The sequence below is a fragment of the Onthophagus taurus genome, chromosome 6 (assembly GCF_036711975.1).
Source record: "Onthophagus taurus isolate NC chromosome 6, IU_Otau_3.0, whole genome shotgun sequence".
In the NCBI taxonomy this organism is placed as follows: domain Eukaryota; kingdom Metazoa; phylum Arthropoda; class Insecta; order Coleoptera; family Scarabaeidae; genus Onthophagus; species Onthophagus taurus.
In genome coordinates, this window is record NC_091971.1 from 24118482 (window position 1) to 24138122 (window position 19641).

At 35.3% G+C, this 19641-nt stretch overlaps 1 protein-coding gene across 1 annotated transcript in view; it reads left to right on the forward strand.

Annotated features, from left to right (window-relative positions):
- The window catches only part of LOC111415546 (phospholipid-transporting ATPase ABCA3-like), a 28282-nt gene that overhangs the window by 6619 nt on the left and 2022 nt on the right, over nt 1–19641 (forward strand). The window contains exons 9-13 of the mRNA XM_071196763.1: nt 9010–9551; nt 9611–9699; nt 10621–10994; nt 11032–11247; nt 15638–15914. Coding sequence (XP_071052864.1) covers nt 9010–9551; nt 9611–9699; nt 10621–10994; nt 11032–11247; nt 15638–15914 — 1498 coding nt within the window. The remainder of the gene's footprint in view (nt 1–9009; nt 9552–9610; nt 9700–10620; nt 10995–11031; nt 11248–15637; nt 15915–19641) is intronic.

A 19641-nucleotide genomic window follows, 5' to 3' on the forward strand; every position in this document is an offset into this window, starting at 1 on the left:
CCTTAAGATGTTCGTCCTGTAGTTGAGCCCTTTTCAATCGCTCTAGAAATTCTGTTTGTATTATCATTGTTATTGGGTTCCGACTCAGTGCGTCACAATGCTTCATTTGATTTCCTGGCCTATGTTGAATGGTATAGTTAAACTCTTCGAGCAATAAAGCCCATCTAGCGACTCTGGTGCACAGGTCTTTTTTGTTCATTGTAGCTGCAAATGCTGCACAATCAGTTAAGATTTTGAAGTGTATGCCCAGCAGATACACACGGAACCTCTTTAAAGCTTCTATGACAGCCAGCACCTCCAATTCATAGCTGTGATATTTCTTCTGGGTATCATTTGTCTTTCTACTCCAGTAGTAAACAGGATATAATCTTCCGTCTTCTTGACACTTTTGCAATAACACTGCCCCGAATCCGTCTTGGCTTGCGTCTACATGCAGTTCAGTTTCCTTGTTATGATCAAAGATTTTCAATATTGGTTCTGTACTTAAAATCTCCTTTAGTTTTCTAAATGCAACTTCCTCTTCCGGTCCAAATGAAAATTTCTTTTTTCCTTTCAGAAGATCACTTAGTGGTTTCGCAATCAAAGCGTAGTCTTTGATGTACTTGCGGAAATAGCCTGCCAATCCCAGGAAACTCTGAACCTTTTTCATTGTAGCTGGTTTTGGAAAATTTACAACGGCTGCTACTTTCTGCTTGTTAGGCTTCACTCTTCCGTTTTCTATTTCGTGTCCTAGATATTCCACTTTAGTCTTTAAAAACTGACATTTCTGCCACTTGAAATCTAATCCAAACTTCTTTGCTGTTTCCAGAACTTCTTCTAGTCTTTTTATTGCTTCTTCGACATCTTCCGCTGGTATTATAATGTCATCCATGTACATAATAACTATTCCCTTTCTCATTAACTCCCTGAAAACATTATTGACATATCGTTGAAATACTGCTGGCGAATTACATAACCCAAACGGCATGCGCAAGAATTCAAACTGTCCACTCGGAGTTACGAACGAGGTATATTTTATACTATCTTCTGCGACTGGTACGTGAAAAAATCCATTTTTCAGGTCCAAAGTCGTAAATATTCTTGATCCTGTTAGTTGGTCAATAACGTCTTCGATCACGGGAAGTGGATAGCGGTCTTTAATAATCTTTCGGTTTAGCTTTCTGAAGTCAATGCAAATTCGAGTACTTCCGTCTTTTTTCTTGACTAAGACAATCGGACTAGCATAATCTGAAGTGCTTGGTCTTATTTTACCAGTGTTGAGCCATACCTCGATCTGTTTTTCGACTTCGTATTTCTCTGGAATTGATAATCTTCTTGGAGGCTGGTACACCGGTATGTCGTCTTGAAGGATAATCTTTACCTGTATGTCTGACGGTGGTGTAATGACTTCTTTCGGCTTATATTTTGCAATCATATTCGCTACATCTTCGTAATATGCTTGTGCTCCTACATCTAAAGAGTCTTGTACATCTATGAGAAGTATGTCATTTTCCTCTGAGTGCTTTTGGGTTTCGACCGGTGTTCCTCGACTGCTCACTTCGATTTCGTCCGAGTTAATCATCAATGTAACATTTTCCAAAATAGGTTTTCCAACAATTAATTCCATGGGTATCGCGTCGTCAGGTACTATATGTATAGCTGTTCTAAAATCGCATTCATCCACAACAATTCGACCATTGAATCTTCCCAAGGTTTTGACTGAGTTGTCTCCTATTCCTTTTAGTGTTATAGTATTTTCTTGGAATTTAGGCGCTCCTATTCTGATATAACTACTGGCCTTTAACAAATTTAAATCGCTTCCAGTGTCAATGAATGCTTGAATTACGTGGTCGTTTAATCTGATTTGTTTATATCCTGGTAATTGTTGTTTGGTTTCATGAATTACATACGACCTTTTTGTCTCTTCTTGTTTCTCACCTGTCCTCTTTGTTCCATTCTTGCAGTCTCTGGCAATATGTCCGAATCCATTACATGAGAAACATTTCATACCTCTTTCTCTATTGCGGCAGTTCTGGGAAACGTGCCCTATCTTTCCACAGTTAAAACACCGCTCTTCTCTTTTGTTATCCTGCTTCCTCTGTTTGCTGCTCTTATAATTTCCATCATCATTTCCCTTTGTCTGTTTACCTTTCATTTTCTCGTAAAGCTTCAATTTCTCTTTAAATTCTTTTAAGGAATGTGTTCCGTATAGGATCGCTTTATTGATTTCGTCATCTACGATGCCGTCAATTACGTATTCCATGAGAGCGTCCTCTTCGATACTTCCTTGTGCTGCTATTTCTCTCATTTTCAATAAATACTGTTGTAGAGTCTCTTCTTTCTTCCTTTTTCTAGCCGATAACATTTTGTGTAACGCTGCTGTGTTAATTGTTTTCCTAAATTCTCCCTGAAGTTTAGTCTTAAAGGAGTTCCAATTTGAGATTCCTTTTTCCGACTTTATAAATAACAGAGCTTCGCCTTTTAATAGTCTTTTCGCATAAATTAGCATCTCCACGTCATTCCAACCCATCAATGTGGCGGTCTCTTCAAATTCCGTCATCCATTTGTCCACCGAACAAGTGTCACTTCCGTCAAAAGCACTTACGGTGTCTTCCACGTCTTTGAACGTCAAAACGAACTTTGGTACAGTCTTCTTCTGGTTTGTTTTGCCGCTATTTCGACTGGCTGAAAAATCTGCCACGTCGTCATCACTTTCATGCTCTTCTTCGTCGTTATTTACTAAATCTTCGGCCTCTTCACTCTTGTCGTCTTTCTGTGTTAGCGGTACTCTTTCATCGTCGTCGTTTGTTGCGCCGCTTCCGCATTTCAAAAGTTTCAGATTTGTTAGCTTATTACAGAGCATCCCGATTAATTCTTCTTTATCGTTCGCGTCGTTATCGATTTTCAGAACCTGACAGATCGAATTTAGTTCACCCAGCGTGAGAGTGTTCTTTGCAAGATCGATTTTCCCTTTCATAGCGCCTTCGTCGTCAAAATTAAATCCGCTAAATTCTCGTAATCTCTTGCGATTATTACGGTCACCATCGTTCCCAAATATCAATTTATGACACGCTTTTATCGCCTTCGTTGAGGCTTTTGTAATGTTCTGCTCGATCGGCAAAATGCTTCCCAAAGTATTCATTTTCGAAGCAGTTTTTATACAGAAACCTCTCGCAATTTAATTTTCGTAAATAAACATGCAACTTAGTTTTCGTCCTTGTCGAGCCGCGCCGCCAGTGGTCTTCCAGGTGTTGTTTACGTCTTACTGGCGTCAGATATCGCCGTCGCCGAATCTTGTATATTCCCGTCTTCACAGCCCTCGTCTATTTTCCAGCACTATAGTTCTGTTTCAACTTATTTATTAATGTTCGCTTATTTTCACGTATTTCGATTACCGATCGCGGTTGAGCCCCCAAATTGTAGGACTGCTGGGGAAATAAATAAAAAAACACGCACTCAATAACTGTAATTATAATGTTATTAAAAAAGAATAAAAACAAAACAAAACCAGGTAATGTCTTTTGTAACTATGAACATGTTTTATACATTTCAACAGTTATGGTCTCTGATATTTCTTATATTTCGATTCACAAACGTCTTCTTCTCTTAGCTGCGACCGACTGACTCACACTGACTCACAGGCCTATCTCTCGTCCACTCCTTAACCGACGACAGTCGACACTGCCCGATTCCATTCCCACATATATATAGTTTGTTGGGTATATTTCTTATAGTTATTGAATAACCATACCATGATGGAAAACAATGTTTCCAATTATTGCCAAAGATTGGATTTAAAAATTCACTAACAACTCTGACATTATGTACTGATGCTCCGTCATGTTGAAAATATATCATTTGAGACATATTTAATGGCAAATTGTAACATAAGGCTCAATGTGCTGCCTTAATATATTGAGGTATCTACCTGAGTTTAAGATTTCATGGTAGGTACTATATGCCAAAATTCTATTATTTAAAAGGGCACACCATACACTGAACCTTAATTTTCCTTGAGAACAAATAGCAGATTATTTAATTTTTCTAAATATCATCGACAAAATTCTAATCTTAGATTGGCATCTCCGGCACGTAAATGAAGAGTTACCCGCGCTTTGTATGCTTTATACTTATTTTTCTTTAATATTCGGGAGAAGCGGCTTTTGGGTCAGACCTCTTGTTCAATTTCTCTGTCACATGTTGATGGATTTATCGCAACTGAAGCAGACACATTGACTTCATACCCCTGCAGGTCATTTTGGTATGTTTTTGCACGTGGTTTTGTGAAGGATCAAAAATTCGTTAAATTTTCTGCTAACTGGCTGAAGGTTCTTCCGTGCGGTTGTCTTCTTTCCTTGTGAAATATAATATCGCGGCTAACGTCGCATTCTTATCTGATAACATGTAGCATTCCATCATGTTACATTTTTCATAATATTCGAAATGTATTGTAAAGTTTGATTCAGTTTTGTTATACTTAGATACTCAACATGACGGAGCACCAGCACATAATGCCAGAGTTGTTATCGAATTTTTAAATACAAACTTTGGCAATTATTAGATGCATTATTTTCCATCATAATACAGTGAAATTCCCCTAACTCGAATCACTAAGGGAGTGGAATAAAACTTCGAGTTATGGAAAATTCGAGGTAGAGAAACACATTTAAACACATTTGAAGCCTAGTCAAACGCTTGAGCTTACGAAAATTATTCAACTTAGGCTCGGTATATTCATCTGCCAGTAAACTATTAAGTAACTACTTGTTGGTTATATTTACTGGTAAGATTAATTCAAAGTCGGGTATACAGGTGTCCCATCGGTTGTGGTATTGGCTTTTTTGACGTCTAAATTTGAAGATAGGAACTCCAAATTCGATATGTATTAAGCTACCCTACTTGGCCAGGTGGTGATCATGTCAAATAAATTGCACGGTTTGCGAATAATTTGCAAAAATGTTAAAAATGACAAAATATATGTTTTTATTTTTTAACGATTCTTATATCATATGATGTGGACGATAAAATGCGATTTATTCATTATTTAGAACAAAAATTAAAAAAAATGAAATGACAGTTAAATTTATGGCACCGTCGACCGAGGCTACTACCCTTACTAGGAGCCGCTCGTTTATTGCCGGTTGGGTACTAAACCAATAGACCAGGTGTGTAGTGATCGGTATCTAAATGAATTTTGGACATTATCTACTTGGTGCTGTCGATTAAAATTTTAATATAATCTCTTTATTGAAAACATTAGAAGATGGAAATCATCTTTCGGGAAATGGGAAGAATTTGGTGGGCAGAATTTGTCGCATTTCTGGAGTAATGGGTTGGAGCACCATCCTGCTGCATCCACAAATCATTACCCACAATGTTTATTAACGGAATGTCTTCTAAGCAATTGTCTAATTCATTTTGGATAAAGTTAGCGTACATTTCTCCTGACAAATTCCTTCAAAAAAATGAGGCCCTATTAAATGGTTATTTATAATGTCTCCCCACACGTTCAGTGCCCAACGATTTTGATTTTTTTCTTGTCGTATCCAATGTGGATTGGTTGGCGCCCAATAGTGCACGTTCCGCTTTTTGACATTTTCGCATGATTTAAAACTTGCTTCATCGGTAAACAATATATTTTGAAAGAAGTTCTCATTTATATGCATTTGTTCTAAAGCCCATACACAGAAACTTTCTGGATGAAAGGAGTCATCGCCGTGTAACTCTTGCTGCAGGTCGATATGATATGGGTGATCTATGAATAGATGTCAACACTCTTTGAACCGACGTCCTCGTAACTCCATATTGACGACTTATCTCTCGAACACTTACCTATGGATCGTTTTCCACGAGGATTAGTTAGAGGATTAGCACGTTTTTTTTAAGGGAGCCAGTTTCCCTAACACCATCCACAAGCCTTTGAAATGTTCTTGGATTAGGTGTGACTATCCGGAAATCTTTCCGAATAAATCTGTGAAGCAAGCGTTGAGCCTTGCCTCGCCGTAAATTAAAATCATGTCAATTTTTTCGTTATTCGGAAACGTATTTTGCACACTGAGTGGTTTGCACAACTTCAATATCAACTCTAATAAAATCACACGTAAACTGAACCAACGAAATAAAAGAATGGCAAAATTACACCTTTGCAGGTAGGGAAAGAAAATAATAATTCCCCGAAACGTCATTTTTGTCTTAATTATTTTCTTCACGCATTTGTTACAATTTATAAACAATGTCTTGGCATAAAAATTATATAATGTTATTCCAACCTCTTTAATCTGTTTCTAAGAATTTCTGAAAAATTTTTATGTTGAACTGACAAACACATTTTATAATTTTTTAATAAGATTTTATTAAATTGATTTAGATACCTTAATATTAAGTTAAAAACCTATATTCGTTATAAAATAAGTTTAAAATTAATAACCGGCTCAAAATTAAGCTGGACGATTGCTTTATTACCCAACCGGCAATAAGTCTCCGTTTACGGTACCATAAATTTAACTGCCATTTGAATCATGAATTTACTTTACTATGACTCCCACATCATATGACATAAGAATCGTTAAAAAATAAAACCATAAATGTCGTCATTTTTAACATTTTTGCAAATTATTCGCAAACCGTGCAATAAAAAATTTATTTGACATGATCACCACCTGGCCAAGTAGGGTAGCTTAATACATATCGAATTTGGAGTTCCTATCTTCAAATGTAGACGTCAAAAAAGCCAATACCACAACCGATGGGACACCCTGTATACCCGACTTTGAATTAATCTTACCAGTAAATATAACCGACAAGTAGTTACTTAATAGTTTACTGGCAGATGAATATACCGAGCCTAAGTTGAATAATTTTCGTAAGCTCAAGCGTTTGACTAGGCTTCAAATGTGTTTAAATGTGTTTCTCTACCTCGAATCGGATGGTTTAAAACATATCGAATTTGGAGTTTCTTTCTTGAAGTTTAGACGTCAAAAAAGCCGATACCACAACCGATGGGGCACCCGGTATTCACAATATTTATTCTTCCAAGTAGTTACTTTTGAAAATCAACGTTTTCAAAACAAATAGTACAATATAACGTCTCCCGAGTGAAACAAACGTATATGGTCAAAGCGTGCGTACGACAAGGACAGATAACAACATATACTTAAAAAAAAACTTAAATTTTCAAAAATGTTTACATTTTTCTAACCCTAACCTATCATTCAGAGACAAGGAAGAAAAATATTTGACATTTTTTTTTATAATTAAAAATTAGATGGTAAAATAGTAAACTATAAATTTTAAAATATTCAAGAAATGGTCTACGAGAACTATTTTCTACATTTTCGTTAATTTCAATATTCTCAACATCGTAATCTTCATCTTGGTTAGGTATTTCATCTTTATGTGAGGTAATATTGTGAAGGATAGTCTGTCGCTACTACAATTTGTTGAGCTAAATCCAGATTACAACGAACTCCAGAAGATAATTAGATATTATTTTATTAGTTATTATTATTGAAGCGAAAATGATTAAAAAATTCTACATAAATCATAGCGGTGAAATTATTAGAATGTTCAAATCTATTTCGAGTATTATATTGACGACGCTCCCGTTCAATATTTTCAATAATATTGATTTCTTCTTCTATAAGAATATCGTCAATAATGTCTTCTTACATTTTATTTTAAAAAACCAAACAAATCGACCAAAACCAACACGACAACCTATTTGTTTATACGTCAGATTTAATTTAATCTGATGTATAAATCTTTACTGATAAGAATTTGCCACAAGTAAATTAACCCTCTGGTAGCTACCATTAACGGACAGATTCACTTTACCAGGAGGTGAATATACAATTATTTTGACAAGTAAGTCTTATTCTGTCAAGTAACACTAACAGACACTTTACTTGGAGATGAATACACCGGGCCTAAGAGGATCATTCGAGATATAGAAGTTCGAGTTAGGGGAATTTCACTTTATGTATGGTTATCACCATAGCAACATTAAGTTTTAAATACATACATGTATGTATGTTACGGGGAGTGCGTATACTATACGCGGCACCTAGGCCCCAACGGGCCCCTTGTACATCCTCCTCTAAGAGGTCTGAGATGTTAAACGTGAGCTTAACTCGATTTCTGGCTGATTCCGCTTCCTGACCGACCCCCCTCACCGGGCGTGCTATGGCACAGGCCCAGTGCGGGTTCGCCCCTGTCAGGTGCCGCTCAACGATGCCACTCACTCGCTGGCCCCTCCGTACCAAGGTGGAGCAAAGCTGCTCATCAACCTTGGCCCGGGTACGCTCTCACGAGGTGTAGCTTCATGAGCGCTAACGCGCGTTCAGCCATGTGTTCAAACCCCTTACACACATGGGTGATAACGACAACCAGAGGTGTACGACTGGTTGCGGGGACCGACGGCTTAACGTCCCCTCCGAAGGACGGGTGGGCGGCTTGGTGAATACATACATTTGATCTAGATAGAATAAAAAGAATTTTTGTTAATTAGTCCATAACTATAAGAAATATACCCAACAAACTATAAATATTTGTTATCAGAAGAAAATAACAAATTATTTTAGGTCATAGCCAACTATGGTTTCCATTTAAAAAAATAAAGTTACTTCTAAAATCTCGAAAATGAAAGATGGGAAAAAAATTCTACCTACGCCACTGAATTTTTCGTAAAAAGCCCATATAATGTTTTATTTATAATACTTCATCTTTGATAATAAATGAGTCATATTCAGTTTTTGCCGACAGGGCGAGAACAATAGACGATAGCTGTTTGGAGTTTTCGGCATTAGTAGTTTTTCGAAAAACGAGATGATGACATCTAGGCTACTTTCTTTCTATCTCTTTTAGTTTCGGAGATAGTCTATGCGGACAACGAAATTGGGACACCCACCTAGAACTAGAAATATTCGGGTTTAGCCGTCTTGAGAGACGCACAGCTAGTGTTAGTTCTAGTTTAATTCAAGTAAAAAATCTGTTTTATTATTATTACGATTATTTTTAATATATTTACCACAGACTAATGCAAAATCAAAAACGTTATCTGGAGGAATGAAAAGAAAACTGTGTGTTGGAATTGCATTATGTGGTAACTCAAAGGTGTGTGTGTTCGATGAACCAACAGCTGGTATGGATCCAGCTGCCAGAAGATCCGTGTGGGATCTCTTGCATCAACAAAAAAGCGAAAGAACTATTTTATTAAGTACACATTTTATGGACGAAGCTGACGTATTGGGTGATAGAATTGCAATCATGGCAGGTGGTCAATTACAATGCTGCGGAACAAGCTTCTTTCTCAAAAAAAAATACGGTGCTGGTTATTATCTGGTGATGGAAAAGAAGCCAAAATGCGATGTAAACGCGGTGACCAAACTTCTAAAAAAATACATTCCAACTACTAAAGTAGAAACCGATGTTGGGTCAGAATTAACGTATCTTTTACCTAAAGAATACTCCTCAGTCTTTCAAGGAATGTTACGCGACTTCGAAAATCAAGCCGATAAACTTGGAATTGTTACGTTTGGTGTATCATTAACATCGATGGAAGAAGTATTTATGAAGTAAACCCCACAAATTAAGAAAAAGGATCATATTAAATTATATATTTAATATTTTACAGAACTGGTATCGAGCATAAACTTCAAGAAGATACAACCGAAAATATTAATGACGATACTGATGAAATGAAACAGACCTCGAATACCACCGGTAACTAAATTTTAATTAATATTATCTTAACGAAAAATATTAACGAAACCCCACTTATTTTATAATCACTTTTAGCTAACATAAATACTAACCGTGCTACTGGTTTTCAGTTAAAAGCTATGATGCGCAAAATTTTATCAAAGCTTAGATCGTGGATGCTATTTGTGATTCAATTGTTCACTCCGCAAGTCACTCAAGCGTGTCGTACGAAAAAAAGAAACAATTAACATACTCTTCAGATACAAAATATAAGCCCTTTTCAATTACATTATCTCATTCCCTCGCTAAGTTGGTCTCTTCATATTTCGATCTCAAAAATTTCTTTTCACCTGAATCGGTCTTCAGCTTTACTCAATGTTATTTGTAGGGATTTCTCGGTGATACACTTAATGTTGTCTAGCCAACATATATCTATGAGTTTCGATTATGTGCATTTTAATTACATATACAACCATAATATTTTTATATTATTAGCCTTCCGGCAGGCGCGCTTGTGTACAAAGTACACACAATTGTGTTTAGGGGGTAGAATGACGTAATTTCCGGATAAATAAACTTTTCTTTAGTAGGTATTACTTTAGAGTTAACTTGTCTTTTGAGGGATACGGTTGAAAATTTGTTGAGTGTGAAAATTTCAATTCATATGTAAAAAACACTTAAAAACAATGATAATTTGCACGAATTGCGAAGTGCATTCAGGCTCTGACTCATAACTGATTTATTAGTTGTCCATTATTTTATACTCTATAGTGTAAACACATAACATATAACGTGTCGTGTATTCTCTGTATTGTTTTTTTTTCCTGCAATAAGATGTAAATTTTCCCCAAAAGAAGAAATTTTCATGTGTGTACATTGTACACTACGCGTAGTAAAAATAGACGCGCCTGTCGAAAGGTTAATTAACATTTTAATTTTTAGGGGATGTAAGTGATATACACATGGTAACTGGGTTTCGATTAAAAATAAATCAAACGAGAGCTATGATAATGAAGAAATTTTACGCAACATGTAGAGCTTGGTTTATGTTTATACTTCAATATTTTATTCTGTTAGCTCCCTTCGTAATTTATATTGTAACAACGGTAAGTAAGGCTAGCTATCTACATCCAGCAAGATTAGACTTATCATTAGATGCGTATGATAATTCTACAACTCCTGTTGCTACTAAGGATATAAATGACCCCTTTTACAAAAGATATAAAAATATTTTGGAGAAAGAGGGCCGACACATACTAGATTGGGGCGAAGAAAATTTCAATGCAAACTTATTAAAACTGGCGAGTTATACTATTAATATTTGGTTAGAAGGTATTTAAATTAAAATTTTAGGGGGAGACGATAATTACAACCATAAGAGTGCAGTATATCATAGGAGCCATTTTTCAGGGTGATAAAATTATAGTCCTTTTTAATAATCAGCCATATCATTCACCTCCACTTGCTTTACAATACATTGTGAACTCAATTTTACAGGACGTTATGAATTCGGATAAATACAATATTAGGATCAGTAATCATCCTATTCCATATAATCCTTTAACTCAGGTAATTTAAACTATGTAAACTGATCTGGATTTTTTTTTAAATTTATTATAATATTACAAGGAAAATTAGAAGGATTTTACCAATAATTTATGGCTCTGTGCAAAAAACCCGACATTGTTTGCAGAAGACCTTTGTTTGTTCAAAGACTAGAAACTAGATTCGAATGATTCTAGTGTAGCTCTATTTCATGAGATTTTTCATCTATTTGCAAGAGAATTAGGTCGTTGTTTGAATCTCCATTTACAAACGCGAATATCTCAATTACTACCAAAGATAGAGCTACAATTAAAACATTGTAGGGGCAACTTTTTACGAAGAATGTAGGGTATTTCATAAATTACATATCGGGTAGGCGGACCAACCAACCTTGCACCGCGACCCTAAGGATCTATTGTACCCCGATATATAACGTTATCAAATTTCATCGTGCAGTCCAATGCTCTTAACGAACATTAATACCTTGCTCGGTGAAACGTCATTGAGATCCTTTGGGGAAATAAACTGCGACCCAAAAATCGAGAATCTGATACGATTAACAGCAGCGTAGTGCCATAAAACATGCTCAACCGTCTCCTCGTCCTCCACACATAGTCGCATAGTACATAGTAGCATTCAACATCGTCGGCTAGACTCATCAAGTTGAGGTGTGTTTTTAATCGGCAGTGCCCAGTAAAGTCACTCATTAAAACTTTATTGCTGCTACGAACAAGTCATAAAATTTTCGCGGGTTTGACAGTGGCGATGTCTCATTCTAGGAGAACTGGTCCACAGTAGGCGAAGTCTCTCTTCAGCCCACAGTTCAATCCTGTTTGGCCATCGCAAAGGATAGACCAACTGCTGGTTCTGGCCTCACAAACGCTTTAGCGCTGCCCTCTCGTGCTAGCTCAAATGCCGCTTGACTGCCAGCAACCCCAGAGGGACCTGGGATCCAGGAGTCATTAACCAGAGCCGACACCGTTCCCACGCTGTGCAGCGCCTGGAGAGCGGCGTGACTGTCTGAGAAAAATCTTTTAGGATTTTAGCACCCATATCAATACTTCCACCTGGAATACAGTACAGGGTCTGTCACCACAAGCTGAGTCTATATGTATATGGTAAACTACTAGCACTATTTTTATGAAAATTTGTATACAGGCTTTATCCGAGGTGCAAATTGTTTAATATTTTATTTATTATATGACGTAAAATTTTAGTACCCTTATATCAGAAAATTTTTGAAAGAAATGTAAAAATTGTTTATTAAGAAATTTTAACTAATAACATTAATCTAGATATCCGAGATCGTCAAATACCTCGTAGTACCTCCAAGTATTGGAAATGTACACTAATTTTTCGTTTATTTGTTTCATTTTGTATGTAAATTTAATTTACGGTAATAATTCGAGGTATTTGACGATCTCGGATATCTAGATTAATGTCATTGATTAATTTTTATTAATAAAAAATGTTTACATTTATTTCAAAAATTTTCTGATATAAGGCTACAAAAATTTTCCGTCATCGTAAAGAGAAAAGTAATCTCTATCAAATGAGCCTAAAGAAAGGGTACATTGCCATTTAAAAAAATTTAAGTGTTATTCGTTACTCATTTGTTTTTTGAACTAAAAACAATTGAATGCAGTCTTATTATGGCAAATAAAATATTAAACAACTTTTGTATAAAATGTTTTTTTATAAAGCCAACATTTACCGAGATATATACCATATTCCATACATAATGGGCACCCTGTATGTAATTTGATACAAGTTACCATATTAAACTAAAACTAGTATTAACACTAGCATTATCACTAGTTTTTTGAAAAAATCTTTGACGTTCCGGATGCCATGTTGCAACCTTTTTCAGAAACACTTCGAACTTGAACTTTTCTAGTTTTAGTTTAATTAACATCGGCCGTGAAAGCCTTCGTACTTATAAGTTACCATATGTGTAGAGTGCACCATTTTTTAGTGGTAAACCCTTGACAATAAAAATAATTTTTCGAAATTATATTCGAGTCAGGCCAAACATTCTCAGGGCTTGCACAGAGATGACCCATAGCTTACATAATCTTTAAAAATTTGTTTTAAAAGTTATACAGGTGGTCAGAAATTTGCAATTTCGAATTTGCAAATTTGCGAATTTCCCTATCTCGAAACCCAACTCTTTTCGAGTGCGGGAAGTTAGCCCCCCATTTTTTGATTTTTAAATTTTTTATTGTTGTTCTAGATTGTTCTAGAGTTGTTCTACATTGTTCCAAAGCGGCAAATCGAAAAAATAAGAACTCCGCGAGAAAACCGAAAAAACGGGTTTTTTGGCTAGCCCCCCATTTTTGGAAAAATCAGATTTTCTTTGTTGTTCTGGGTTATTCTAGTTGTTCTAGTTATTGTTCTAGAAAATCAAAATTATGGGATACAGCATTACGAAGTTATAACTAAAAATAGGTTTGGCCGCCGAAATGTCTAGTTGATTGCTGTGACCATAGTTGTTCTATTATCAATTCCATATTACAAATATATACTTATTATAGCTAATGCAATCTGGAACAGCTATTATTTTTACTAGAACAACTGTCTAAAGGGAACAACAGGGAAAGAACAACTGTCTACACTTTACTCTTTGAAAATTAAAGTTTTTGGAAGTTTCAGTCAGTAATTCTTGTGTCAGCGGTTTTATATTACACAATAAGAATTAAAAAACATAGAACAATCTAAAATAACTCAAACTTTTCCGATTCAAATTGTTGTAGATGTGTTTTACGTTTAACACGGACATTAATTTTGCAAAATCACATATTTTTTGTTGCTCTAAATTGTTCTTGTTGTTCTAGGTACTTATTATACCTAAGCAATCTGGAACAGCTAATATTTTCACTAGAACAACTCTATAAAGAACACTTTACTTTTTAAAAATAAAAATTTTTGGAAGTTTCAGTTAGTAATTCTTTCATAAGTTCATAAGTAAGTTTCATTAATATCTATTACAATAAAAAATATATTGTTCAAAATACTTGCGGATTCGACAGTATATTTCATAGTTTAGCATTTGCCCGTACACACCATTTAGAAATCGTGTTGAGAATGTTTGCACAGATTGCTTTAGTTTAAAATTATAAGTTTAAAGAGAAAGGTGAAACTTGTGATTTTTACAAAATTAGGATGGTCAGATTATTCCATATTTTTTTAGTTTTTTAAAACTATTATTATATTACAGATTGGGTTCACTGATTCAACAAAACCTGTCCGATATCACAACAACTGTAAGTTTCAGTTTTGTACCTCGTCGTGACAGACCCTGTACAGTACTTACCTAGACTGTAAGCTTGCTTAATTCGAGGTGTCTGGTAGTATACTCCTGCCCCAACCTCTTCCGGCGTTTTTCCATCTGTGAACATGCAAATATCTGCTTGAACCAGAGAATTTTCGTTTTCCATCCAGGACTGCCGTTATGTAGTGGCATAGGTAGAATATTTTTCTCATGTTTTATTTTCTATATTTTATTAGTAACTTTATTTTTTTTAATACAAACAATTATAGCGTGAAGGAATGTCGTTTTCTTTGGAACCCCAATTATAGCGTGAAGAAATGTTAAGATAGGTCAGTGTTCTTTTGAAACCCCAATTATAGCGTGAAGGAATCTTAGGAGATGTAGTTTTCTTTTAAAACCCCAATTACAGTGTGAAGGAATGTCGTTTTCTTTTGAACCCCAATTATAGCGTGAAGGAATGTTGGTTTTCTTTTGAGCTCCAATTGGCTAGATAAGAACAGAAGTGATCCAAGTAATATTTTTACGAAAACTGAGTTATGTCACTATTCGGACTTCTCTGTCATCATATTAATTAACGCAAAGATAATCCAAATATTATTGAGCACTGTTATTAACAATGTCGTATTTATGACATTTTTATACTGTCCTAGAAATATAAAATTATTAGTGATGTTACGTCCAGTTTGGCCAACGTAATACTTAACTTATTTCGACAGTTTGTTTTTAGCTATATTCCGATAGCGTTAAGTTCGCTCATGATATCGTCCGTAGGCTTCCATGGCCGGTCGTAATAGAAATAAAATTAAAAATAGAAACTTCCGTGTGTTATTTTGTCTTTTTGTTCCGTTTTACCAGCCTCTTCTTTGGTTTCTTCAACGCTTCTTCCAATATCTTATTGCCGGTTATTAGTGACAAATATGACCCATCTAGCTGAAAAATGTCGATTATAAGCAGTACTCCAACTTCGGTAACCCCTCCTGAATTCGTTTCTGACCAAGATTATTTACTGCATCTTGGTCAGAAAAGGACTAAAGTCTAGTTAACTTTTATCATTTTATCATAATTTTTCTTGTAGTACCTATTTGTGAAAATGATTTCAACTTTTTTTTCCTTACTTTTAGTTATTTTTCGTTATCTTTCTAGAGTGAACGGTTGCGTAGTGTAAATTCAATCGGCTCCCAGTTGGCTTATATTCTTGGCTTCAGTTTGGCTTTATCAATACCATTTTACATATTTTTCTACATAAGAGAACGTGTTTCAAAATTTAAACATCTCCAATTTGTTTGTGGTACAAGTATAATCATATATTGGGCAACAGCGTACGTCTGGGACCTTTTAACGTTTTTGTTTGCTTGTATCTGTTTGATTGGAGTGTTGGCATATTTACAAGAACCCGGGTATGCTACATTTAAAGAATTAGGTATGTGATATAAAAAATGATTTTGTAACATTTTTAACCCTAGGATACTTAACCAATAAAATATCGTCATTTACATAATCCGGGCTTCTGAGACCCGTTATATAAAATCACGTGTGGTCAGAACAGAAACAATGTTATTGATGTAAAACTTTATTTAATTATACATATGTACGTTACAAACGTGAGGTTAAATATGAAAGTGAACATTATTGTTAAAAAACATTATTGTTTATTGTTTTTAGGGATTGGAGAAGCATTTAGTGCACATTCTAATACTATGCTCATTACAGATATTATTTTTACAAGTAATACATATCATTGTGCTTTTAGGATCAATACTTGCGGGACATACTGAGCATCTTTTTCTCTTAATTCAGTACGCCGTAGGTTAGGGTTAGTAGATCTTCTCTGCATATGTGGTATCACTAGTTCCTTCGCTAAATCTTTCAAAAACATTCTGCGTTTGTGCTTCACTCCTATGTTGTAGTTGGATGTTCCTTCGTAAAGACTATATATGCATTGAGTGCTGCAACATCAATGATGTTGAAGAAAAATGTCATGGACCATCGTTTACTTTGTCTCTTGCACGTGTATGTCGACACAATTTGATCCATGATGTCAACACCGCCCTTTGTTTTATTATAATTAGAGATGATTTCAGGCTTCCTCATAGCGTCGTTATTGATAGATGCGTCGTGGTGCATGGTGCTTAGTAAAATTACGCATTTGTTCTTTTTACGTGCGTAACTTACCATGGATACATTATTTTGAAAACAAAACAATGAAGAGTAGACGATCTTTTGAGGCTTTCATTTCTTTCTGAATGTCACGCTTATTCTGACGTAGTGTACCCACAACAGTCATTATATAATGGATAATATTTAATGGATAATGGATAATATTTTTATCCAACAGATAAGTTGCTAGCGGTGAAGAAATTGTCTATCGTGAGATTGCGACCAGAATTATGAATGCCACGCACAAGAGTTTGTACTACTTCATGCCCCAGGTTTTTATGTGGAGGTTTTCCGGGCTGGCGACCAACAGCCAAAAATTTGTCACGCGCCGAAAACCTTCGGTGTGACAAAATTAGAAGCTAAGACTCGATAGCTCAGTCTTATAGATTGGGTCGTGGGGGAACAATCCAAAAAGAGTGAGAAAACAATAAGTATTGATAGTAAAAGGGCGCCTCCAAGCTCTATCCTTTTCACTTCTAAAATAGTAAATCTAATATGTTGAACTTGGAAATATAAAATATTTAAACAGGTAATATGAGCAACGAGCAATTGAAATGGGGAGAAAATGGGGAGAACCATGTGGAGAACTACTGCAATAATACAAAAAAAGAATATGGTGATAATTCAATATAATAAACCAGTTCAAAGAAAAAAAAAATACATTCAAAATTATAATAAAATTTATGTAACTCCTTTTGAGACACAATATCTCAAATAGAGAGAGAAAAATTAAATCGAACGTTGATTAAAACTTAACTTCAAGTAACGTGAGGGTTATGAACATGGGTAAAGAGTGTCTTACTTCTATTCTCGCAAAAAAAATAAAGATAATGATATTAATAAATTTCAAAGTTTAAAATGAATGATATTTAAGAGTGAACGTAAGACATAGATAGCTATCTTTGACTTCAATCAGGGACTCTATTGGTCCACAAAAACAACCAAAATCTTGCGAGTCAAGATCACAAATAAAATTAAATAACCTCAAAAATTAACAGACTTAGTTACGATTATCTCTCTCTGATATTTAATTTGAATATTTAACACAAACTCATTATCATTAGTTATTTCAATAATTCAGATGGTGTATATTAATAATAATATTGATAACTGATATTCATATAAAAAAAATTGATATTAATAGTTGATACTTATATAAAAAAATGATATTAATAATTGATATTTATAAAAAAAGAAAATTATCGAAATAGAACCACTTAAAAGGAACACTTATCTCACGATGAAAGGTAGTCCGTTGTAGAAAACCAATTAAAAGGTTAGGTTAGGGTAGCGACATCAGCTGACTGTACCAGATTGTTCTTCGAACCACGACGCAAGGCGACCTTTGATACAGGACATTCAAGGTCAACCAGAAAATCCAACGAAGGGACTAATTAAGAAATGATATCCAAAGGAAAAAAAAAGTCCTTACGAAATCTCGCGGTAACCCCTTCTTCTGTCACAAGAAGTCTAGAGAATAAAATATACGAACATTAGACTCGCGTGCTAAATAAACAAAAAAACCTTACTAAAAGTTGTTATGGACGAAGCGTGAAGTTAACTCTCAAATCCGAAAATATCGGTTCGATCAACGATCGAATAAGTAATCGGCCTTAATATATCCGGAAATAAACGAACCACGAGCTGAAGTTATACAAAATTTTCGCTCAACTCACAATGTGGCCAAACTAAGGTGTCAATAGGGTTAGATCAAAACACGTCTATACAGCAACAGGTGTAACGACAGAAGAGAGCGGAAATTGAAATTACGCTTAACATAAATGTATCGACGCACGCGTACTAACCGAACCATTAGTGGTGGTAAAGATAGGGTAGAGATCTTTATCAAAAGAATACTCAACAACGAACAACAGATGACGTGACGAATTCTAACCAAAATTTGAAGAAAACCAAAAACTATAACTCTATACTCAATTACAAGTTAAACTTGTAACAACCAGACGTAGATTCACACATCCAAAATATTTTAAGTCCATATTTTGCCGGTTTACTTGGCATATATTGAACGAATGTGCATCTACCTCTAAATCCAACGAGTTGTTCATCAATAGTTACATTAGTATCAGGTATGACGCAGGTTTTGCATTGCTGAATGAATAAATCCCAAATGTAGGACACTATTGTTAACTTATCGGTTTCCAAACGCGCATTCCGGGTTCTCTTGTCGTCAAATCTGACGAACAGGATCGGCAAATTCATCACAAAATAATTCTCTCGCAGGAACATCCCAGCTTCTGTCAACTCCCGCATGAATAAGTAAACCACAGAATGCAAGAAATTCATCAACAGTTACATCTTTCCACGGTTTTCCTTTTGATCCATAAATACGTTTGCGCTCTAAATTAGTACAGTTCACAATTTCTTGTACAATAACTGGAGACACAAATAACTGAAACGCTTCTTTTGATGTTGCAGCCATATGTTTCCTTGCTAGTCCTGGCGCACGCGAATAATGTTGTGTGGTTACATTTTATTTCTTGCTGGAGGTTCTAAACTCCATACCAGACCACTTGGAGCAATGTAACCGCTCGTTGAAGGCTTACCAATATCATCAACATCATCCTCTGAATTATCGTCACTATGATCAGAACTGGATCTAGAATACTCGTCAGGAACCAATTCGAAATTTCTATCTTCTGTGTCATCATTTTCTGTTTCTGACACATTATCTTCTTCGGAAGGCAGATCATCACATTCAGCTGCCAATAATACTGCACCAATATTTCTTCATAACCGGGGTCACCAAATCTCACGCTTTTCACATTCCTTTTTGACGCCATTATCATATGTATCTCACAAGTTCACTCAATCCAACTTCTATTCCAACTGAATGAAAAACACCTGCACCTACTTTTATACATCCAACAGTAATGCACGTTTTAACTTGCACAGACACGCACAATTCCGCGCAGACACTGCTGCGCTAAATTATAATAACCCTCAACCTTGAAGTTGTAACCAATATAATA